The sequence below is a fragment of the Rhodamnia argentea genome, chromosome 6 (assembly GCF_020921035.1).
Source record: "Rhodamnia argentea isolate NSW1041297 chromosome 6, ASM2092103v1, whole genome shotgun sequence".
Taxonomy (NCBI): Eukaryota; Viridiplantae; Streptophyta; class Magnoliopsida; order Myrtales; family Myrtaceae; genus Rhodamnia; species Rhodamnia argentea.
In genome coordinates, this window is record NC_063155.1 from 1,533,545 (window position 1) to 1,557,936 (window position 24,392).

Genomic DNA, 24,392 nt, shown 5'->3' on the forward strand with positions numbered 1-24,392 from the left:
CAATTACATTTTAAAAAAATTTAAAATATTTTTTAGAAATTCATTTGATCATATTTTTCGGTGTTTGTCCGAAAGTCAAAACTGAAAAGCAAAACTCCATACCAAAACCCAGCACTCGTGAATGCAATACATGTATCCTGTACCAACTGGTACGTGTTTACATGAATGGAACAAAGCAATATAAAGTCACCAGATGTCCTGATGTCCAACTCAATTGCCTAGGTTTTGATGCACAAGAGTATTGCTTATTGTTGACATAACAAATAATCGAAGTTAGGAGCACTGTTGCTCTTGTTTCTCCTCTCTGGGGCAATTCGTCGAACACTTTCCAAGCAGAATCAATAACCTCAGCAGTTTGGAAAATATCGAGGTGGCCGCCTCGAACACCATTCTGCAGGCTCCGTCTTCAATACTCCGTTCATTGCCGCCTCCAAACACAGAGAAGTGAGCCGAAGCAGGCGGGCCATGATAATCAAAGAAGAGGTCATGGCGAGATGACGCAATCTTGATTGATCTGAGGAGAAGGGCAACTGGCGGTCGAGGGAGTTCTGCAGCTTCCACTAGGGCGGGTCCGTGGCGGCTGCTTGTGGGCTGAATGATCGGGCAATGGGAAAGATCGACGAGCATTGGACGACTCGTCGCGGAGCTGGGGTTTTGAGGGCGGGGGAGAGAGAGAGGAGGACGACTGGTTGCAGAGCAACTGCTGAGAATCGGAAGCTGGTGTGGGAGGCGATCAAGGAGAGAGAGAGAGAGAGAGCGTGTGTGCGAAGGGAACTTAGAGAGAGAAATCGAGAGGACTGAGAGAAGGTGGGGGAGGGATTTTGGTGTCAGGAAGAGGACGAGAGACGCGTGAGAAAGCGGGAATATGATTTCCATTTTCAGAAACTGAAACTATTTTTTCCAGTTTTAGAAGGACATTTTTCGTTGACCAGAAAACATTTTCTTTGACCACATGTTTTCCGTCGCTAGAAATTGGAGAAAATATTTTTCAGGAATACCTTTTTCCGTGAAACAAACGGAGCTTAAGTTAAAAGTCAATCAAGATTCGACCAAAAAAAATCAAGATTTGCCCCCATTCAACCAAAAAAAAAAAATCAAGATCTGCCCCCTTGACATTATCCAAATAGATTGGTCAAGAGTTATTTGACCAAAATTATGATGATAATAAAATTGTCAAACAAAATTTGATGTTTGTAAAAAAAGGTGTTGTGCGCATCTTTTGCTGTTATTAGCAAAGTTGAACTACACGATTTAGTAATATGAATCTCTACCCATTTCTAAATAATTATACTAGTATGAACCTCAATCTTAATAGATTTTCCTTTTACAAAAAAAGGTAATTAATTTAACAAGCAATATATACAATTAGCATCATGTGAGTACTGTATAACTTGAGACTGTAAAAATACATCCTAAGGATTACATATATTATCATATAATCACCTTTGAGCAAAATATATGGATTGCAGTTGTATACTCTCCACATGACAACGACTACGGGAATTTATTCCAAACTTCGTGAATCATCACTTTTGAATGTTGTATAAGCCACTATGAATAACTCACTCCTCAACCACATGTTGTACACGTGACCCTCCATGAACAAGTGTTGTGTAATTTGGAATCAAATTAGTATACATCTTGAGAGTTACATGTATCATTATATAATCACCTTTGGACAAAATACATGACATGCAAATATATACTCTCCATATGACAATATCCATGAGAATATATTCTAATCTTCGTAAACTCACCACATATAAATCACTAGGATCGGTTATTTTTCAAGGATATGTGGTACAAGCATCCCTCCAAGAATCAATACATAATCACCTTCTTACTTCCTTTGGGAGTATGATCTCGCATTAGAATAGAAGACGCCCTGCGACAGTATAAGATCGATATTTCTTAAATCCAATAAAGTGTGCCACTTTGGTAGTCACTATACAATTGAATTCTTAAATATCTCTCGTACCAAGGATATAAATATTATGTCTCACAAACATTAAATAAAGAGACAACGGCAATTTGTCATCAAAAATCACATGCGATGCAAATTACATTGCTCCATTCATTGATACATATCAATGAATTAGCACTATACATTCCGTATGTGGTCATAAACATGTAGGCTAGCGTCATTATTTTCGAAACGGCAAAAAGACACCTGGAATTATAATATTTGTGTACGGCACTCACTTTAATGTCAATATTTTTTTTTTGAACGCGTAAGTGTTATTTTTTTTTTAAAACGGTTATTTCAGTGCAAACTACGGTGAGTTTCGTCGAAAATCTGATGTGGCAAGATCCAAGTCAACAATAAAAAAAAATAAAAGTTAAAAAAATAAAAAGTTAAAAAATAAGCTAAAAAAACTAAAATTAAAAAAGGAAAATGTCCTATTGCAACGACGAGGGCTAAAAGGGCTTCCAAGCCCACGCCACCACCGCCCACCATCGCTGGCAATTAAAATAGCGATAACTATGAGGTTTTAGCACCCAAAAAAAAAAAAAGGCCGGAACTAGTAGGGTATTTCTGTCATTATCAACCCCACTCCCTAGACAATCCTTAAAAAAGATCAACTCCAAGCGAAATGGCACAATTTTTCTTTTCTTTTTTTGTAGAAAAAATGGCATAATTTAGGATGGGAATCTACCTCTGCTCGAATCACGTCAGGTACCAAAAATGTACCCAAATATAACATTCTGATATAAATCTCATAAAATATATAAAACTCATGAAAGTGAAACTTTACATCATTTAAGATAACATAGATTTTTTGTTCCTTATTGTCATAGTATCTTTGTCATTAGCATCTTTCATTAAGTAATTTATCTCATCCAATCTTTCAAAATTTCTTCACGTCTAACTGTTTGTCGCGACCTAAAAATCAGCTTTCTAGGCTAATGGATTATTAGGTCAATTATTCAACTAACCTAACTCGGACTCTCCCAAGTCCATACCAAATCGCAACTTAACATGCAAATATTTGAATTGGAGTCGCCACTAATCGTTTTTAGTAGGTCGATTAGAAACCTAAGTAAATTAGCGGGAGAATTAAATTATTTCTATGAACCAGAGATTTTAAGTCTGGGGACTTGATTACGCTAGATTACTCTAACGTCCTTTCGAACCATTTTATTTCATGAAAAATTTTGTCGGGCAACATTAATTGATTTTAACCTAAGTCACTAACAAAGGTTATCATGCGATTACACAATCAATTAATTGAACATCCGGAAGTCAAGGTAATTGCAGAAAGCATACGCCAAGACAAATTATTCTCACTTTTGAATTTTTGCTTTTTAATGGGATAAAGACTAACTTATATGCAATGCATGAATTTAATCTAAGATGCAAATGAATTAAATTAAATGCAAGGAAATCCTAAGCATGCATATGAAATTAATTTAATTAACTACATGACTAACCTAGATGACATGCAATTAAATGAAACTAATGCACAAATGATGTTACGGTCTAATTAAATTGACTACATGACGTAAAGATCGAACCATGCAACATGCAAATTCTACGTATTCCAAACCTAGCATGCAAATGACATGGCAAGCTTATTTTATTTTTTCGTTTTTTCGGATTAATGAATGACCCTAAATAAAAATATGCCTAAAGATAATTATCTTTCATATTTTAGGGTTCAAGTTTGCCTAATCCCTAACTTATTAAAGATAAATTATTTTAGACATGAAAATCAATGCAAATATGCATACTCTATCCTAGAATGCAAATCTAAATTAACTTATTCTAAAATTAAATTAAACGTGCAAATATCTACATGATTTTAATTTAAGGGTGCAAATTTATCTAAAATGCAATGCAACATCTTTTAGAATTTTAAATATCACACAAGGGAATATTTATTCTAAAGATATTATGCCAATTCAATCAAGTGGATATCTCAACCAATTTTTGATAACATTTCGCGAATATCTGAATCCAATCTTTAATCCGTAATCTTACGGTTAACGGTTGAATTCAAATCCTTGCTCGTGTGGCAAGTTGCGGATTAGGAGATTTTCCTAATCGATCACATTTTGAAAGATTTTTTGATATCTTGAGTATCTTGGATATATTCAAAAGATTTTTTTTTTCGAATTAACTAGATTATTAGCAAGATTTCAAAAAAATATCTCAATCAAATCATAAGATTTATTCAGAATTCTCGGTTTCTAAATTTAACGTGCAAATCTTCCAATCAAGGCAATCGAATATTGAATCTTGCAAAACAACCTTCGAGATATGCAATCCTTACATTTTCAAGCACACAATTTCCGAATTAAAGATATGCTCCCAATTTTTAGATGCTCCAACTGGATAACATACTTGATAGTGCAAAGTATGACATCATTCAAATAACATGCAATCGAAGCACTAAATCAAACAAAAACGAGCAACATAATTTTCGGAATATCAAATCAAGAAATATACCTAAATTTGAAAATTCGCTTTCGGAATTTGATTTTTGCACTCGATTCGCAGATGACACTTCGAATTTGCCGCTAGCTTGGGGGAATGACTTTCGCGCGGATGAACTTGGCTCGGACGAGAGATTCCTCGGGTAAGGCGACGATGAGAGAACAATAGCTCTCGTTTCCTCAATGTCGTGACCACCTGCACCACGTATGGGCTACAATAGCTCTGGATGCTATCACAAAACGTCAAGGATGATAATGGCTCCGGATCAGATTGTGGGCGTCGTGGCAATCCGGAGTAAGGCCAACGTTGCAGGACAGATGCGTTAGACTTGGGTGCATGGGAGTGAAACCAGACCTATTCTCCCTTCTTTTTTTTTTTTTTTTCTAGCCCTTTTCTTTTTCGTCTCTTTTATCTCTCGAGGACTCCGAAGGCTCCCTCTCTCTCCACTCTCTAATCTCTTTTTCAATGGACGAAGCCTCTCCCTCACCCTTCTCTCTCTCGCTCATGTAAAAGACATGGTGAAGATGATAAAGGGAGCAATCATCATACGCCTAAAAGAGACTTTTCATGGCTGATCTCATTCTCTTTCTCACTCAATCTCTCGTATTTTTTCTCTGAGCGACCTCACATAGACCAAAACTCCCCCCCGACTTTTCTGCACTATAATACTGTGAACCTCCCTCGACTTTTCTGCATTCGTCGCCCTTTTTCAACGAAGCTCCCCCCCGTGTCAGACCCTTGAAGGATCTTCTTATAGGCGAGTAGGCTTGGTTTCGGTTCAGAGAAATCAGATTGCTCCCTCCATATTCGGCTGCCGATGCGAACGCGCCAAGATCTCTAACAACCCAACTGAAATATATTGCCATATCAAACCAAATCTTTTTCTCTAATTCTGTTAACTGATAAACCCCTTAGAGAATTCGACCATGAAGTGGGGTTTTGGGTTGAACTCCTTTTCATCATGCTTAGTCCCATCAATTTAATTAAGCTCAAATGCTTGAGTCCATCCGTCGTCGGTCCGAATTAAAAATGTAAATGTAAATGCAATGTAATGCTAAATTAAACCAATCTAAGTAACAACTAAATGATTTTAATATTTTTGTTAGAGACTAATATTAGTCCCTAATTTTTATGCAAAAACTAATGACTAAAAAGGATAGTCAAAATTTAGGTGTCAACACTATTGTAAAAGGAACTCCATTCACATACAAATCGGGCAAAAACGGTTTAAGCACATTCATTTCAAGAGAAGAAAAAAACAAACATTTTGATAAATAACAACTAAAATATGATATTCAAGTATCATCTCATCGTGTGTGGTTAAAGTGAATAAGAGAGTAGTTGTTTACTTTTCCGAAAAGAGAGACCAAACTTGTTGTCAATGTATACATATAAAAGCTTAGTCGATGTGTACGTAATTAAAGAATTGTAAGAATTGAAATTCACCATCTATATCTTTGGTATTCCTGATATGTACTTTTCTCATTTATCAATTCTCAAATAATATTTCCTTTTCTTTTTTTTTTTTTTGCTCACCTAAAAATTTCTGTAGTATTTCCAATTGAGTGTTTTTCTCTTTCCCTTATGGAGATTTGTTTTTGCAATTGAGAAAAACATACATACTCTCTAAAGCCGTTTGCGTCAAATTTTACTGCTCTTTTTTTTTATTGAAATTTTAGTGCGTGGAGAGTTTGTGAAAGGATAAGTAAATGGGGAAGGGAAATTTTTTTGCATCTGGTCTGTGGTAAATCGGACTTAAAACAACCGTTGATCCGACGAATTTTATGCGGAATTTGATGGATATGATTTCCCCGGAAAAACCCCCTCGGAAATTGTCGGAATCCAACGGTGTGTGCCTGGCCCGCGTTGGATTCCGACAACACACACCGTTGGATTAAGCAAACCTACTCCGCAGATTCTACCAAGAACAAGAAACCCAACAGTTCTCTGTTTTCTTCTCTTCCAACCCCATGCGCCGTAGATTCTACCAAGAACAAGAATCCCACGACAATTCCCTGTTTTCTTCTCTTCGCTTCGAAACACATCTGTCTTTGAGGGTCGCTGTCGGAAAGAAAGAAGAAGTGGAAGCAATGGACACCGAGAATATCCTTCCTTCCACAGTGCGAAGCTCCTCCCTTTCCGGCTCGTCTTCCACAGGTTCGCTTCTTATACGAGCTCCTCCTACTCTCGACGACCACGACGGCGGCGGCGATGACGACGCTGATTTCGAGCCAAAACCTCCGCGAATATACATTCAGGGCACTAGTTGCATCGACGAAAGCAGTGAGAGAGGCTCTGACTGTGAGCGCTTGTACGCTAGCGGGGATGACTTCGAAACAGCGTCGGAGAGGCCGTTCGTTGCGAACCCAGATGAGGAAACATTGGAAGGAGGTGGTGGAATCGTGAAAGATCGAATCTTTAGGCCCTTTGTGGCATACCCAGATGCGGACAAATTTGAAAATAGCTCTAGGGGGGAGACGTGTAGAGATGTTGATGATGAGTACTCTTCTGTGGCAGAGACTGTGGCAGAGTATGACGATGACCCCATTGTTGACCAAGTTATGCCCATTGCAAGGTTGTCTATGGATTTTGAGGATGAGGACGGCTTGATGGCCGTTGAAGAAGGCGGGGATGAGGAGGTCGTGAGAGCTGCGAGAGTTCCGAGTTTCGACATGTCTGAGATGATGGGGAGTGCACCTTGGATTAGGGTGGTGGTGGATGAAGAGGAGACAGATGAGTGTGAGTCAAGTTTGTACGTTGGGGATGAGATTGAGATACATAGCTCTCGTGGTGAGTACACAAGTGAGAGAAGTGGCCTTGCTTCAGTGAGGCATGCCCGAGTTACATCTCCGAAGGATGAGGAAGGAAGTTTCATGGAGCAGGATTTCCGAATGCTAGCGGATTTCAAATATTCAGTTGCCTGTACGGCTTCCGAGGCAATGCAACTGAATTTCGAGGGATTAGATTTCAGTAGGAGCAAAATTGTGAAGCCAAGCCTTAACTGTGCAGTTGAAGAACCTGTGGTGGGGAAAGTTGCTATCTATGGTGCAGGCCTCACTCTTGAAGACCACTTGAACGACGAGACACCTGATTTGCAAATAGTTTCGGATGGCCCCGAAGTTGCGGGGGAAGTTAAGCACTTGGTTGATACTTGTTACAAAAAGGGTACCGATGCAAGTCAGGAGGCTAGTGCAATGAATACAGAGGTTGCTGAAGCTAATGAATTGGGTTCACCGGATCAGGCATTGCACGATCCTTGTAATCTCCTTAGCTCTGTGTTTGCAGTCTCCCCTTCAGATCATGAACCAGAATTGGAAGGAGCAGATGCGGACAATGAAGCATTAGGTAAAACAAGAGGAGGTGAAAAGAGGGAATCCGAAGACGAATTCACATCCTCTATTCTCTCAAATTCAGTGAATTCTCAAGTTTATACAGCAATATATGGTGGCCATATTGTCTCTGAATCAATCAAAGAACAGGGTCCCTATGTTTATGGGGGACAAAATTTCTTAGTTGACCTCGACATCTTGGGAGATCTTCTCAAAGCATCTTCTTGCACTGAATCAGAGGAGAATCCCAGCAAAGAGGAAAAGAAGCGCCTTGAGGATCTGCATCTGTTAAAGGTAAAACTCTTCAGACTTGTCCACAGACTAGGCTATTCTCCTGAAAATTCCATAGCTACACAGGCATTGTACCGGCTTGCCCTAACCATAGGCAGCCACTCTAGTCAAGCATTTCGCCTCAAATCAGCCAACAAATTGGCAATGCAACTTGAAGCTGAGGGTGGTGGTATAGACTTGTCATTGAACATCCTGGTCATCGGAAAAACAGGTGTGGGAAAGAGTGCGACCATTAATACCGTTTTGGGAGAAAAGAAAGCCATGGTCAATGCATTTGAGCCCTCCACTGTCACTGTGAAAGAGGTTATCGGAAATAAGGATGGTGTGAAATTTAGGTTTATTGATACACCAGGTCTTAGATCTTCTGGTACCGAGCAATCTCTCAACCAGAGAATATTATTGTCCATAAAGAAGTTCACTAAAAGCTTTCCACCTGATGTTGTTATGTATGTTGACCGTCTGGATTGCCCAACAAGTGATCTTATTGATCTGCCAATCCTGCGGTCTATCACCAATTCGCTTGGTTCAATAATATGGCGTAATGCCATGATCGCACTCACCTATGCCTCATCTACTCCCCTGGATGGACCGACCGGATTACCTTTCAGCTACGAAGACCTTGTAGCTCAGCGATCCAGTGTTATCCGGCAATGCATCAGCTTAGCAATTGGTGATACGCATGAAATGAATCCATGTCTTATGCCTCCGGTGTTTCTGATCGAAAACCATCTTTCTGAAAAGAATGAGCTCGGATGTGCAGTTCTTCCCAATGGACAATGTTGGAGAACAGAGTTGTTGATCTTAAGCTATTCACTGAAAATTTTGAGCGAAGCATTGCCTCTGTCGAAACCACAAGAATCATTAGACCTCCGTAAAATCCACGGCTTCGGTGTCCAGTCATTTGCCTTACTCGTCGTCTTCTTTATTGCAATCTCACATTCACCCAAGACATTCCGCTGATCCGGGAGAAACTGACCTGAACTTTGAGCTCAAGTACTTGTCCGATTTGGATGAAGGCACTAGTGACTATGATCGATTGAAGCCCTTGGGAAGGTCTCGGATGGCAACACAGGCAAAAGGATGGACAGACATTTATTCTGTTAAGCACATAACTCCATTTGCCATTCAGAATATCCTCTTTGATTCCTCCATTGCTAGAGAGCAGTGAGAAAATGGACAAGTATGCATGAGCTAACGTGCAAACATCGTCGAGGGAAAGGGCAAAGTGAAAATCTTGGAGAATTATAGAGAAGTTGCAGCATGTCCAGAACTTTATCAGGCGAAAGGTCGCTGCTGGTCTCCAATTTGACGACCTGATCGGATTCAGAAGCTCCTCTGAGAGGCAATTCTCCATGCAGAGGATTTGCAAGTTGTCCATGTCTGTTCCATTAAACAACGAGCGGAAGAGCAGCGAAGCTCTCGAGGCCATATTTATTGCGCTCGTTTTAGCCGGCGCGCACAGTGTTGTTCGGTTTCGCAGGTCTGTTCCCATGTTTTTGGTGATTACAAGATAGAGAAAAGCAAAGGGGTCCTAGAGTGGTGGATTTCTGTTTTTCACTCGGATCGAAGGGGAAAATTTCAAAGACACCCTGAAGTTGATCTTGTCTTCGATCGTGATCGTGATAGTGAAATGTGTCTCGATCAATCCCTCGGCTCATCGACGGCCAAATTACTAAGACTTTTACATGCTGTTTTCGCGCCTGAGCAACGGACATTTTTGTTCGGAAGTTAACGAATTTGATGCGAATGCACTCGATGGGTCAAAATCCCCAATCCATGCCGAATCCCAGGATAGATTATGATGTTGTTCGGAGACCTATTGCCACGGCTAGTGAGCATATCTGCGACTCGGATTAGGCATGGCCTCGTACCAGATGAAACCATTTGATGGGTATTTAAGCTGTCATTTTCGATATTCAACCTAATTCCCCATTCGCAGGCTGCGGTACCACTTCTCAGGGTAGTACGGCCACTGCACAGGCTTGGAGCATTCTTAGATAGGAAAGGTGCCAAAAAAATCTAAACATATTATATTGATGTCAATTCAGTCTTAAACCTTTTATTTGTACCAATCAGTCTTAAATGTTTTGCATTTCTTTTAATTGAGTTAATCCGACCAATTTTGATAGGAAGTTCGGCGATGTGGACATCGATGTTCCTACGTGGCACCGCTGGTGTAGACGTGGATATTTTTGAATATTATTTTGATATTTTAAAATAATTTTAATAGTTTTTTAAATGATTGAGAAAAGAAAAAGAAGAAAAAATCAAAATATTTAATAAAAATCATTAAAAATATTTAAAAATATAAAAAAATATATACATGTGAGGACAATCGACGTCCATGTCGGTGAATTTTCAACCAAAATTGGCTGGATTAACTCAATTAACAGAAATGCAAAAGGTTTAAGATCAAATTGGCACAAATGCAAAAGGTTTAACATTGAATTTGCATCACTAAAAGATTTAAGACTAAATTAACACCAATGCAATTTTCCCATTCTTAGACATAACGATCCCGAAGTGTGTGCAAATGGACATTAGTTGATCCGATTTGTGTTTTGCGTCACCCAAAAAATGAATCTAGAGATGATTTATTTTTGGGAAAAAGCCATTAAAAATCCTAAACTATGCGTATTGCAACATATTTACCCCAAAGTTTTTCTTGTAACATCAAAAACCCTAAAAATATATCTATGTGACTCTTGTACCTCAAAATTTGAGATATATGTGTCACATGTCTACAAGCTTGGGTTTTTTCGCATCACAAAAAAAAAAAAAAATTGGGATAAGCGTGTGACGCGCATGAATAAAGAAAAGTTTGAAGCAAATATGTGTATGTCATACGTGAACAAATTTGGGGTTTCTGGTGCCATAAAAAAGCTTGCAGTAAATGTGTCAGAGTGGGCACAGTTAATGATTTTTTGTGGCTTTTTCCCTTTATTTTTTGAATGAAAATTCCAGGCAAATATGGTAGCATTTACTTGACCTCTGTTGTCTGGAAAGTGCTATTGCTGATTAAAATCTTAGCTGTATTTGGGGGGTAAAAAAAAAGGAGTTGGAGGGTAAAGAGTTTAGGTAAATCCTTTAAGAAAGTAGCTCGGAACCGGTGTGCGGACTCTATTTGGAGAGCCAACAACATGGTTTTACATGGTGAGTCCCTCCCCTCCCTCAGCTCTGGCATTGAATTTGATCAAAGTTTGCTGTGAAGACTAAAACTGAGTGCTCGTTCAATACTAAAAGAACGTGACTTTTGAATGTATTCATAGAAATTTATGCTCAAATTAGGGCACAAGATTGTAATAGCATGAATGTTCCATTATTCGCAGCTATGGCTAAGGAAGCGTGAAGGCATTCGAGAATCGGTATTTTAAGTCTTATAACGTATCCATTATAATTAGTTGTTGCTTTGAACTTGTGATAATACGGAAGAGACGAAAGACAAAAGCAGTTTATCGCGAAATTATTCTTACAAACAAGCATTGAAAATGACTTAAATCTATCTGAAGGACCATTGCTTCCCTTGTCTATACGAACAAAATGTTCTCTCTTCCTATGTCATTATTCGCACATTATCGTTCAAATATTCTCACTATATCCTCACTATAAGCACCCACGTCTCATGTGAAATCTACGTCATACACATTCTCCCCTTTTTTGCCATTAGCCAAAAAGAACAAAATGACGAAAGCAGCCATCGCCATCAAGCAAATATGTGTTAGCGGGGCTAAAAAGGTATGACGTTTAAGCTTTTCTAGGTCGCTTTCTTTGCTAAGAGGATCTGGTGGATTTGGTAGCAACAGAAGGTTACGGAATTGGCAAAGAGGATTATAGTAATTTAAGGCCCTGGAAAGCCTGCTCTATCTTCAGGAGATGTCGTCCTAGTGGATTGGCAAAGCCCTTCACATCTCATCTAAAAGAGTCCTGTTGTTCATTGAGGAAAATTACCCAAAAAATTTTAAAACCCAATGTAATTATATAAATTCAATTCATTTTTTTTTAGCAATTGAGTACTAAAATTTTTATATTTGTGTTAATTCAATCTATCATGGTAATTTTGATTGGTCAGCCATGACATGTCAATTTTTAATATAATTTAATTTCTTTCTAAATTGTTATTTTTTTTCTTTTTTTTCTTCTCTTTCTTCCTCCAACTGGTCGCCCTAGAGGCGAGAGCTGGTGAGGTTGACCTTGTCGTAACCGGGTAGGCTCGACCTCGCCAATGGCCGGCGAGGTCGCCCTTGCCTCGGGCCGATCACAATTCGGTGAAAGAGGAAAAAAATTAAAAATTGCCATATCAGCGTCGCTGGTTGGTTAAAATTGGCCGGATAAACTAAATTGTACAAATACAAAAAGTTTAGAAATCAATTGGCAAAAAAATAATAATTTAGTACTGAATTGGCACAATTGCACTTGAAGCTATTTGCTCCTGGACAACTATAGGCGCCTTCGCCTTTTTCTTATTCTACTTCTCCCGGCCAGCCTCTTCAGCCTGTGCGTCAAAACAGACAATCTCATCATGCAAATTCACCCAGCCCTCAAGTCTCTCAATTGCCAAAACCATCGTCGATGGCTGGGTAGCCACGTTCAGATCTCCCAATTACTCCTACTTAATTCGTCCGACAATGCCATGAAATTGTATAATGATACTCTGCTCATACTAACACCTTGATGAGGCGGCTGTGACAGGCTCACTCATTGTGAATACTAGCAATAGGTCAAAATGATTATTATGTGATGGGTGTAAAACTCCTCTATTAACATTCACAAAGGATCGCTGATGCTGATCGCCCCCTCCCGCTTTCTTACTAAACGAAAGAGTACAATATGCTGGCTCACGATCTAAGACAAGCATTTTCCATCTACAATCAGCCAGAGCTGCGAGACCAAGGAATCCGAATTGAACTTTCACTAGGCAAATGTTTATTTTGAGAGAAACGAAATGGAGTCGTCACTTCGGTAAAATCTGCCAAATAGTTCAATCGAATATCTCCAACCAGCACAACATAAGCCTGGGATACCTACTCCAAACTTACAACAAAATCGAACCATCTCGGACCGAACCAGAGTTTATCATCAACTGGCGCAGTGAATCTACATAGCACAGACACCCCCGGCAGTGGAGTGGATCACAATCAAAATCTATGTAGCCTTGAAAAACTGAATGAAGGAATATAGCAACAGGGGCAGTCTGGCAACGTGATGACACTACTGATTAAACAAGAAAGTACGATTTATTAATGTGTAAAATTGTACGAAAAACTTGGCTCTTGCCACCGCAACTCGCAAGGGCAAACTAGTACAGAGATTGCAATTGCACGTTCTTAGCATAATGCAACCAACCCAACACGACCAGCAAACAAATAGGATTTGTATTAGGTCTTGCCAAATTACGTGAGCAACATACTGACCTGTCACTTGACGTAAATATATATTTATATGAAAGACAAAAAGGCAGATGGACTTGTCACCTGAATGAAGCAACAATCTGCAAAATAGCTCGACAGAATGTTCTCAACAAGCACAACTGAAACCCATGCAAAATACTTGGAACTTGCAATAAATACGAACCATTTCGAGCATAACTGAACCAAGTTTATTATCGATTGGCTAAGTGAATCACAGTAGAAGTTGCGCACGTTTACATAGCACAACCACACTGGCGGTGAAATGAATTGCACAGAATTTACAAGGAATTGGCACATGGGATGGCTTAGGGGGGAATACAAATGAACCGGAAGAGGAAAAGACCGGCAAAGGCAGCCATAGGGCTATTCGGCAATCTCAAGAATGGACGCCTAATGCCCTGCTAGCAAATTGGAAGAAACCGATAGTGCCCAACTTAACCGCATGATGTGCAATTCATCACCTAGAAGACAAGGTGCTGTTAACTGAAATGAGCACCCGAATTTTGTGCTGGTTGCTCCAATAGATCGGTTTCTTCTATGTCCTGTGTTTGGACGTTTAATTCCTATTCAAGAAAAATGACGTCATTCTGTTTAACTAACATATGAAATTCTTGCTTGAAACACTCAATATAGCATCTAAGGAATACTTAGTATATAAAGAGAGAGAACCTGTGATTGAAGCAGCTGATGTGGTTGCTGATCTTGTGCTATCGTGTAAGCTTGGGGCTGAGACATTCTATAGTAAGGTTCCTTTAAATCAAGTTTGCCAGACGATGTTTGAAGTATTCCTCCTTGTTCAGCCCCAGGGCCCCACATCTTAGCTAGTACCAGGTTTGAAAAAGTTAGTTAGGAAACACAAGTAACAATCATCATTCATCATCACAAATAGAAGAGATCAATGAGGAACTCACTTGACAATGTCAAATATATGGTGTAACTCTGGGATTTGTGTGCGACCAGGTGAAGTCGACCAGTGATCTCTTGTCCAGCCATGACATAGAGGGGTTGAGAAAGAACACAGCGCAGTTGGTACCAATGAGTTGTTGGAGATCCAGGAGCAGTTGTCAACCACCTTGGCACAGTACTGTGGATCAAGATAGTTAACTAGTGATGACAATAAGCCAAATTGAGATGAAATGTAGAATACAAGTCCATATGATGCACTGAAAAGCTTGGTGGGGGGGGGGAGGAAAGACGGAGATTTACCTCCCATTGAATAGCACATCAAACCAGCAGGCCAACCCATGCACTCTGGTACCAACAGCTGCTATAAATCTCAATGGAACATCAATCTCATATAAATCTTCTTCCTATCAAACACAGCCATTATGAAGCCACAATAAGTAACAAATTCCTTTTTCAATGATGTTATGAACCATTAGCTGGGAAATATTCTGATCAAAGGACCACTACCCTGAATGCTGCAGGTAGGAATGAAGGAAGGAATTTGAAAATACTCTTCCAGTGTAGTGACGTAATATTTCTAATAGCAGCCTTAAAAACTTATGAAGTACATGTGAACAAGAACAAACTAATGATACTGATAGACTGTAGATGGGCATGATGGATCAATTAAACGTGTGGTTTTGCTGTGGCAAGAGTTGTGTTTCAAATTGCATGCAGCACAAAAGTAACAAAAGCTTGTCTTGACAATCAAGTGAACTGGGTCAGTACCTTCACTTTCGTAAAATCTATTACATGAAATATTGGGGGAGCCACCAACAACCTTGGATCAAAGGCATCTACAACAGGCTGCATGTAGAAGAAATGACCAGATTAAGATAGTGTAGTTGATGATGCCCTAAACAGATAATACTAGACAAGCTAGCAGAGGATAGCCAGCCAAAAAACATAAACAGTGAAAAAACAGAGTATAGCAAGCAAGCAGATGGGCGAAGAGAGATGTAGACCTCTGTTTCCACTCGCCATGTTCAACTACCAACAGCAATAAGTCGCAGATCTCAACTGGAATAATCATTTGGCGAAAAAGAGATGGCCAGAATTGTGCCACTTAAGACTAGACACAGACACCACAAACAAAAAAGTAAGTGTCGGAAAAAACAAGAATTTCAAGGCATTGAATTTATTTAATTTTCCCTTTGTTAGATAAATTAAAAGGTTACTTCATTGGGACCAGAGGTCACAGGTTCAACCATGGAAACTCTCCGGGAAACCAGGGATAAACAGTGTACATCAACCCCTTCCAAACCACGCTTGGATGCCCTTTTAAGAGTCATACGTTGCAGTGCAATGCAAGACCAAGAAAGCTGGTGGTTCTTGTACTTAACTTCTCTCATTAGTATTGGAATCAAATTAAAAATATCACCAATTTATCCTATCAACCTCGTATACAAACAAATCAAATAATGTAGTAACAAAAACTTATATGATAATTGTTTCTAACGCATTACGAGGTATCTAATATCAAGGATAATGTTCATTCTTCAGTTCTGCATAAGATTTTCAATGTGAAACACAGAGAGGTAGGGGGGAAAGCCCAACCATCCACAACTGCCATTTATTCTTGAAAAAGAAATATCGGATAATGAATAAATAGGGAATTCAACCATGACCACATGTGATCCTTGCGCACAAAACACAGAAAACTTAAAAAGAAGGCAAAGCCCAAAAGAAGCTTGGGCTGTCTGATGCAACTGATGCAACAAAATCGTCAATAACATCATCCATGAGCGCTACATCTTCAAGCACAAGCTACAGTTGATCCAGTCGATATAGTATAAGTCCAAAAACCAGGAACCTGCCCAATTCTTAACTGAGATTAGATCCAACACATCAGACACCAAATCTTTCCCACAACCCATAAAATAGCTGCATTGCCTAAAACTCATCAATGCCTGCTGGTTCCAAGTGTCGTGCAAGTGAACATTTCAACTTCTTATTTTAGACAGTTTCAAACAAGTAGCAAGCCCCTCAGTAGGAAGATACATGAAAAAGTTGGAAACCCTAACTTGCCTTGCATGTCCTTGAGAACCTTCTCCAAATTAACACTTAACTTCAATTCAAAGAAAGTAAGCGATCACTAACAGGAAATGCATATAAGCAATAGAAAAATGCATCCAAAACTCAACATCAAGTGCCAAATTCGCTGCGGCCTTTTTAAAATAAGTACAGCATCCACTATTCCAAAAAATATGCAGAGACTATAAACCTGAGAGAAGTAGCCTTGAAACGCAGTTCCGTACAAGGGTGTCAAGTTGACATCATAATAGCTCTGTTGTTGCCAAAAGAGAGCCTACATTAACAGATGGAGGTCAATACAAAAAGTTAACCAAACAGAAATCATAAGAAAAAAGGATAAGAAAACCGAAACTAATAGCAACAAACAAAGGAACATCACAAAAATCGCATAATGTGGCATTCCAACATCCAGAAACAATCAGAAGAGATTACTGTGAAAGACCAAAAATGAGAATAAAATCAAGATCCTTAGGACTGCAACTCATCAACTCCAGGGGAAATTCATAGTCAACAGTGAATATCACCCCAAGCCAGAAAAGGATCCTTTTGAAGTGACTTCATTGCTTTATAACAGATAATAATCTCTGATTACTGGCCAACACAACAGCAATTTCTCTTGGTACGATAAGTGTAAGTGAAAATGCTAAACTGCTATATACATTTCAGAGAGAGCAATTTTGGGGGAAAATACCATTAAAACATTATTGCATAATTGCAAGTAAATCATATGTGAAAGTCATAGGATACTAATTAAAAAAAAAAAGTTAAGCAATGCCACTAATAGATTTCCCCCACATCTTATAACTGGTTTCATCATCTTTAAACTAGTTCAGTTTGTAACCACATCTATCTTACTACAATTACACAAAGCTGACCACGAAAAAAACGAGATCATCTATACCACGAGTAAGTACCTTATTTGCAATTTCAACAAACAAGTACTCATCGCTGAAAGGGGCCATGTGTATCCTACAGGAGCAATATTCAGAAACATCAGAGATATAGATGATATACGTATCCAAGCTACGTAACAATCACGTATATCCTCTCAAATACATATATCACCACAAGAGAGACAAGAAATCCTGATTTTAATAGCAGAAATGAGGGAGCACCAATCAGGGAAAAAAAAGCATTCAACAACTTATAGTGAAGAGGGGTAAAAATTAAAAGAATAAAGAACAAATGCCCAACAACTCCAACAGATGATATACTTGATATAGCTAATCAAATTGACAATAGTAGGATCATAGAGAAAAACAAATTAGAAACAATATCCACTTTAATCTAAGTCAGCACCTGAAAGAGTCCTTAGAACTACAGATAGATGGATAAACATTGCCCATTTTACCATCTCTTACAATCTCTATGCACAGGACGTGTTTGTTTTTGCTGTTCTTTGTTTAAGTAAAAAGTTACTTTCCTGTTAAAAATTCAAAATTATTATAACTTTAAGACGTTATAAAAGAATAACATATTATTCTGTATGTCAATAGCTGTCTTTTAAAAGGTTTTAGGTGTTTTGTGTCAAATGCAAAATCAAAGTCGCAAGATTTGGACAAAGGGAAAAACTAAATATCACTCCAAACAATCACTAATTCAATAAACTACATAAGCGATTTCCAGAAATGGAGAAACAAAATCAAAATTCTACTCGACACTGCCCTGAAACATCTTTCCAGATAGTGCTTCTCAACTCGTTAACCACAGCTTTAAATTCAAAGAAAAAGAAAAATGAAGGGACAAATATGCCACCATAATCAGATAAAAAATGGCGAGGTAAAAAATGAAAAACCATAAATAGAAGAGGGAAACAGCCAATCACCTTCCAACAGTGGGAAACATCTTTCCATCAGGAACTAGAAATCGGTCTCTAGCAATTACGTAAGATTCCAGCATTCTTTCGTTTACCAACAAAGTGCCTAGGGCAGAAACAATTGTAAGCACTTTAAGCACTTCACAAATGTCACTGTACAAGTATCCATAAGCTTCAATATACAAAACCAACTCAACATCAAACGTAAAAAGAAAAAGAAAAAAAAGATGGGGGAGGAATGGTCAAAATAACATAAAGCTATTAACAAAAGCTATTAACAAAGATGAGTTCATAAACTCAACAATAGAAGCAGATGAATAAGCACGCCATGACATTAAATCTCACTAGCGATGCTTTAAAAAGCAGAGCATACTTTAGTACAACTTTTGCTTAAAAGGGTTTGCAAACATAAAGTTTCTTAAGGGCTTACTAGGAAATGACTCTGGATATCAGCAAATTTAACAGAAACGGAAGTAAAGATAGATACCCATTGGCTCAGAAATCAGAATGTCAGCTTTCTCCGGCAATTCAACTTCTTCAACTTTGCCTTTAATCACCTGCATTTTTTAGTGAGATACACAAATGGCTCCTGAGAACAATGGGATAAAGACCCTCAGATATCTGACTGAACTAATGAAACCTCACCGTAATTCGCTGGCTGAGCGACGGGTTTCCAGCAACAAGCTTGCGAGCATATTCAGCCATTTCAGATGCTTCCACAGCATAAACATGTTTTGCCCCAGCCTAAGGGTTTTGAAAACAGAACAAGAATAAATAGACTGTGCTAACGCGTGCAACAGATGAAAAGGAAACATTAATCATTGCCTATGAAAAAAAGAAATGCTCAGAGAACATTTGTACCTGAGCAGCAAATAATGACAGGATACCACTACCAGCGCCAACATCAACAACCACTCGACCAGTGAAATCTGCACGGTTCTCGATGACAGCAGCATAATAGGTTCCTGAACATAAAATGCATCATGATAAGATAACTATGTGCTTGTCTGGTGGTATAATTGAAGCTTCAAAAGTGTTATCAAGACATAAATAAAGAAAAAAAAAGCTTTTTATTGTTCTTAAAAACAAAACTGAGAACAGGTTCCCGAAGAAAGGAATATTTAACAGTAGATGCTTAGGTGCCTATATGTAATGCCCTTGAAAGTTAGTCTTAGAAACTTTATTTTCAAACTGATGGCAAAACAACTTCGTGTTGTTCTTATCTGGAAAAATAAGAGTCTGTCAAGTTTTCATAGTAGAAAATTCTTAAGTTTCCTCTTATACATTTTGAATTGGAAAGTGTTATATATAGCTAGAAATCTCGCATCCGATTCTTCCAATACTTCATTGGTATGCTTCCCAAACAAGTTTATCTTTTCTTTTTCATCTCTAACTCTTACCATGTATTTCTATAAATAGTCAACACAACCACAGGATGATCTATTTGTAGCTATGCTTGTGAGAGAAAGAAGACAGCTCAAATTCAAGCGTGCCTACCGCCCGTGAATTCTTCCTACCAGGCCAGACATAAGTTGCATATTTTCTTCTTATATATAGAACATACTTCTTCTTATTGACCATGTCACAAACGCCTTGGTCAAAACTGCCAAAAAATTTTAGGGCAATATAGAAGGGACACATGTCTCCAATTTTTCCTGATCCTGTAAACTATGTTGCTGTGACATTGGTCATGTGATTTGATTGGATGCCTATTTATCCAGTATTGATAGAAGGAATAATTTCTTTCACTCTGTGTCGAACACCTTATAAATATCCATCAGAACGATTGCATTCACATAATACATCTTGTTCCTAGTTAAATTTACTATGTGTGTTTTAACTGAAAATTCGCAAGTTTTACATGTTAGCCTTTCCATTTCAAAAAGTAACAGGTAAATTTATCATACATAACATAAAGGCAAAAGAGGAAAGCTCAGAAGTAGAACCTGTCCTCACATAATCCTGTAGCATATTTTGCTGATGCAGAAGCTGTCCATAATAATGAAAATACATTTTGGCAGAAGACGCCTCTATCTTGTCATCAAATTTGCATTTAGAAGTTGAAAGAACTCCATTTGGTAAGCGTGTCCCTATATGGAGTAGTAACATAAAGCTGAATTAGTAAGAATGACAAGCAAAAGCTTCACACCTCATAGTCAAAAACCTAGAATAACGACGAACAAAGGTATAAGAAGGGGAAAAAATCACTAAGAAACTTTGTACAATAACAGAAGTTAACAAAGATATTAGATTGCAGGGCATGTAATGAAACTAAGGTTGCCCCCTGCACCTCGATGGCACATGATGAATGCAAACAACCTCAAGGGTAAGTCCTATGTTTTCTTCAATGAGCATCAATTATTTTTTTTTTCTCTTTTCTTAGGGATGTATAGATATCACAATTCTATATTTATGAACTCCCGAACGATGATGAAGGTTGGTTCAAATTATTTCTACAAAAGGGCTTAGACAAAAGATAACTTGTACGCCAATGAAGAAGTCAATGAAATAGTAAAGAAGGCTTCTTGCTGTTTTAATAAATAAAGCAGATCAAGACAAGCTTAGCTTCGACGAAAATTTGAGCAAAACTTTCAAACTACCAAAAATCTGTGTCAAAGCTTGATGATCCAATTCCTTGTACGCAGGAAAGGCAAATTTAGACTTCCGCTGGACTCAAATGCACACTAAACAGGGCCACACCCACATTGCATAACCCAAACCGTAGATGCCAATGAGTACTCTTACTTGACTAACAACACCCTTCTTTGCCTAAGAACGTAGGGACGCTAAAATCTGCAATCCCGTGAAGAACAGAGCAAGCCTTTTCTCTAAGTTGGCAGGATCCGCAACCAAGCCATACTAAACCACAAATTAGTTTATTTCCCTATGGACCTCCAAATACAAGTTCCATAACGGGCTTAAATACATCCAGATGCAAATTAAAGTTACAAACGTGGGAAAGATAAGCTCAGAAGCATTCTTTTCAGGGTATAGTGGAACTTATTGCTAGATATGTAAGAAGAAAGGAGAATACAATAGGTCAATCTCCATGACATATCAAAAGATGCAATTATCACATCATCAAAAAGCGGCACCTTTAATACTGCCTTCCTTCTTCAATTGCTCAAACGTACAGTGGAAGGCCTCGCTCTCCTCTTCCGTTTTAAAATGAATATTAAACCCTTTTGAATATGACTTCTGGAACAAAGTCATAGCATTAGAAGGTGCCAACATCAGCCAGTACTTCGCAACAATTAAACCACTTTGTATATGAGAGTATATTCAAAATGAACCAGAAGGAATGCTAAGAAGAATAGATCTACATAGACATTGAGAAACCTTTTCCACCCAAGAGTTCAGCACAATTTTCGCAGTATATTAAAGATACAAGCGTTTCAGATATTCCTCATTACACATACCTCTTTATTGGTTTCAGAGCCTTCGGACATGCAAATTGACTGAACTGGGCCCAGCTTAAAAATCTGGAAACACAAGACACAGAATTAGCAATGATATAATAATCTTCAGGCTCAGATTTAGCACTTCAGATTTTACCAATATCTAAATCACCACTGCAAAGCCACTCCATTTCAAAACCAATGCTAGCTCAGTTGTCATTAGCAATCCTCCTTGTTATGTTTAGGCTGGCCGATGAGAACAGTCCAACACGGGGATTGAAGGAAAAAAATTGCAGAAAATACTTCAACCCAAAGCTTCAGAGAACCAAAAAAGTCGTGATGCGTTCAAAACAGAGTGTAAACACAATGCGGTGCGGCAATTCACCATTTTTTTTTTCATTGCCAAATAGCCGCTCAGCAAACAGACAGAGAGAAGGCAAGAAAGAACGAAACCAAATGAAAACTGAAAAGAAAAAGAAGGACAACAATAAAACAGACAAACCTGAGCGTCCGCGAGCTCAACGCCGCCAACATCGCTCGCTCCATTGTCTCGGTAAAACCGAAGCTCGGCGACGCCGGAATCGCCGCCGCCAAACCGAGCCACGGCAGGCGAGGACGGAGCCGAGTCCGCCGAAGAGGTGGAAGCAGCAGGAGGAGGGAGGTCGGAGACGGAAACAAGGCCGAACTCGAGGCGCCTCTGCCTTTGACCCGACGGAGCCTCCATCACTGAGCTGGTCCGAGCTCAGGCGAGCGAGCCGCGCGCGTACGCAGAGTCGCCTTCGCCGGTGTACAGATCGCGTGACGACGGTGCAACTGTGGAGAGAAAGAGAGAGAAGGGGGGAAGAGCACGTGAAAGGAATTAGGGTTTTATGGTCAAGATGAGAGAGAGAGAGAGAGAAGCGAAAGGTAGCTGCCAAGTTGCGAGTGTTGCTGTCGCCTCCAGAGAGGAGGACGACAGCCACGGTGCTTATATAGGCGCGTGTCTTTCACTCGCGCTGTGGGCTCGGAGCGCGTGTGCACGGGGACGGGGGTTGGTGTTGTTTGTGGGATGCAATTGGAGGGAACACGAGTTTTCAACACGCGTTTCGCTTTATGCTTTTTTTTTTTTTTCTTCTTTTTGCTTTTACTTTCTTTTTTTCCCCCGGCTTTGGACTTTGCTGGGCCCACTGGGACGACGTGGCGAGATGTGGGCGGGGGTTGTACCCGGCTTGATGCGATGTGGTCCGTCCATCTGACGAGATTGTTCGGAACCCAGAATAATGGGTGATCTTGACGTGATTACGCCGCAATGATCTCCCTTCTCGGAGGCTTCTCGGCAACATACTTCCAAATTTCTGCCCCCTAAAAGGGGCCAAAAGCTGTTTCCACTGCAATTAAAAACTACACCGGTGAATTGGTTGGATCGAGTCGGGACAAATCATAAATAATCCAATTTAAATAGGCTCTTTTGACACATTTATTGTAACACAAATTTAGTATCTTATATCCAATCCATATTTTTAAAATACTTTCACATTTAATCGAATCTAGAAAAAACTAATAGTCAAACTAAAATGAGTGAGCGTAAGATCGAGTAAGGACGAAAGAAAATGAAGAGGGAATCATAAAAGTGAGTTAAGTCCGAATAAGTTGTAAACTCTTTTATGATCGACTTAGGACCCATTTAACACTTGTATTATGTTTAAACTATCTTATGACGTACTTGGTAAATATAATTAATTCATATAACGACTCCGCCTATCGTATAAGCATTAAAGAAATGGGCTTAGACCCATTTTGACAGATGGTGCTATTTTACTTTCTCACCAAATTATTCATAACTGAAAAACCTAGAACTTACATATTAACCTACTTATCCACGCTTGCATCTTATAAAAAATTTCAACAATTTCAAATCTTTAAAAAAAAATAACAATCAATCCAAACGGACTCTCAACTTCCGGTTTTCTATTTTTAGTGGCTCGTGCTAACAAATGGTATAATTAATAAAGCAATTTATTGAACAGGTTTTAGATAAAGAGTTTGTTAAGATAATATTGATGTTACATATCGCGGAAATAACTATATGTATTCGACAAAACAAAGTTTTCTAGCAATGATAATTGAACAAGTGCTTTTTTTTTTTTTTACATTAGATCTTTGGTTATAAGTTTAACATAAGATGACTATTACATAAAACCGAATCGATATCTAATTTAATATAGTTCTTTATTATGCCAATTCATATTAAATAATTATGTAATTAATAGTCTAGATAACCTTATTTAGTGTGTGGAAAGATGTATAGGCGGATGAGAGAAAATTGGAAGAGAGGAGGAGGGATAACGAAAGTACTTAAATGGAAAGAGCGAGTAATGATTAGTGAAGGTGAAGAAAGTGGGCGGCCACATACGGATAGGAAGGATTAGTGGGAGGAAGTGAAGGTGTGCACAGTGAATTTACCATAATGGCCTCAGCTATCTAGCTTTTTCCAATAAAAAAATTACATAAATGATCCATGAACTTTAATTGAATGTGCATTGTGATAATTGAATTTTTAATTTGTTCAATGTGCTTCCTGAATTTTTAATCCATGAAATAAATAAAAATATTCAATGCTCTTCGAGTTTCAATTAATGAAATGATAAAATTGGGCATATTTACTATAATGTAGGGACTAGATTAAACATTTTTAAAAAATTTCAGAGATTATATTGAATAAATTAAAAAGATTAGGGATCACGTTGCATGTTT

The 24,392-nt window shown here is 38.7% G+C and overlaps 2 protein-coding genes across 6 annotated transcripts; one reads left to right on the top strand and one right to left on the bottom strand.

Annotated features, from left to right (window-relative positions):
- The first annotated feature begins 7,367 nt into the window (after positions 1-7,367).
- On the top strand, positions 7,368-9,949 carry LOC115726324 (translocase of chloroplast 159, chloroplastic-like). 3 transcript variants are annotated; one of them, XM_048280178.1, is made up of 2 exons: positions 7,368-8,061; positions 8,563-9,949. In XM_048280178.1, exons 1-2 carry the CDS (start codon positions 7,378-7,380, stop codon positions 9,016-9,018), a joined length of 1,140 nt encoding a protein of 379 aa, XP_048136135.1. In that variant the 5' UTR covers positions 7,368-7,377; the 3' UTR covers positions 9,019-9,949. The 3 variants fall into 3 exon arrangements, with proteins under 3 accessions (XP_048136135.1, XP_030512006.1, XP_030512005.1); XM_030656146.2 differs by having other exon boundaries at positions 7,368-7,633; positions 7,673-9,949; XM_030656145.2 differs by having other exon boundaries at positions 7,368-7,630; positions 7,670-9,949.
- A 3,441-nt stretch (positions 9,950-13,390) lies between these two features.
- Positions 13,391-22,584, bottom strand: LOC115726316 (probable histone-arginine methyltransferase 1.3). 3 transcript variants are annotated; one of them, XM_048280165.1, is made up of 15 exons: positions 22,162-22,584; positions 21,681-21,743; positions 21,357-21,459; positions 20,208-20,351; positions 19,123-19,226; positions 18,907-19,005; positions 18,749-18,818; positions 18,271-18,367; positions 17,360-17,414; positions 16,636-16,719; positions 15,141-15,218; positions 14,673-14,776; positions 14,378-14,550; positions 14,136-14,287; positions 13,391-14,008 (listed from the first exon to the last, which is right to left on the bottom strand). In XM_048280165.1, the coding sequence occupies exons 1-15, from the start codon at positions 22,381-22,383 to the stop codon at positions 13,946-13,948; spliced, it is 1,611 nt and encodes a 536-aa protein (XP_048136122.1). In that variant the 5' UTR covers positions 22,384-22,584; the 3' UTR covers positions 13,391-13,945. The 3 variants fall into 3 exon arrangements, with proteins under 3 accessions (XP_048136122.1, XP_048136121.1, XP_048136120.1); XM_048280164.1 differs by having other exon boundaries at positions 13,391-14,029; positions 21,357-21,456; positions 22,162-22,583; XM_048280163.1 differs by having other exon boundaries at positions 13,391-14,029; positions 22,162-22,583.
- Between the last annotated feature and the right edge of the window lie 1,808 nt (positions 22,585-24,392).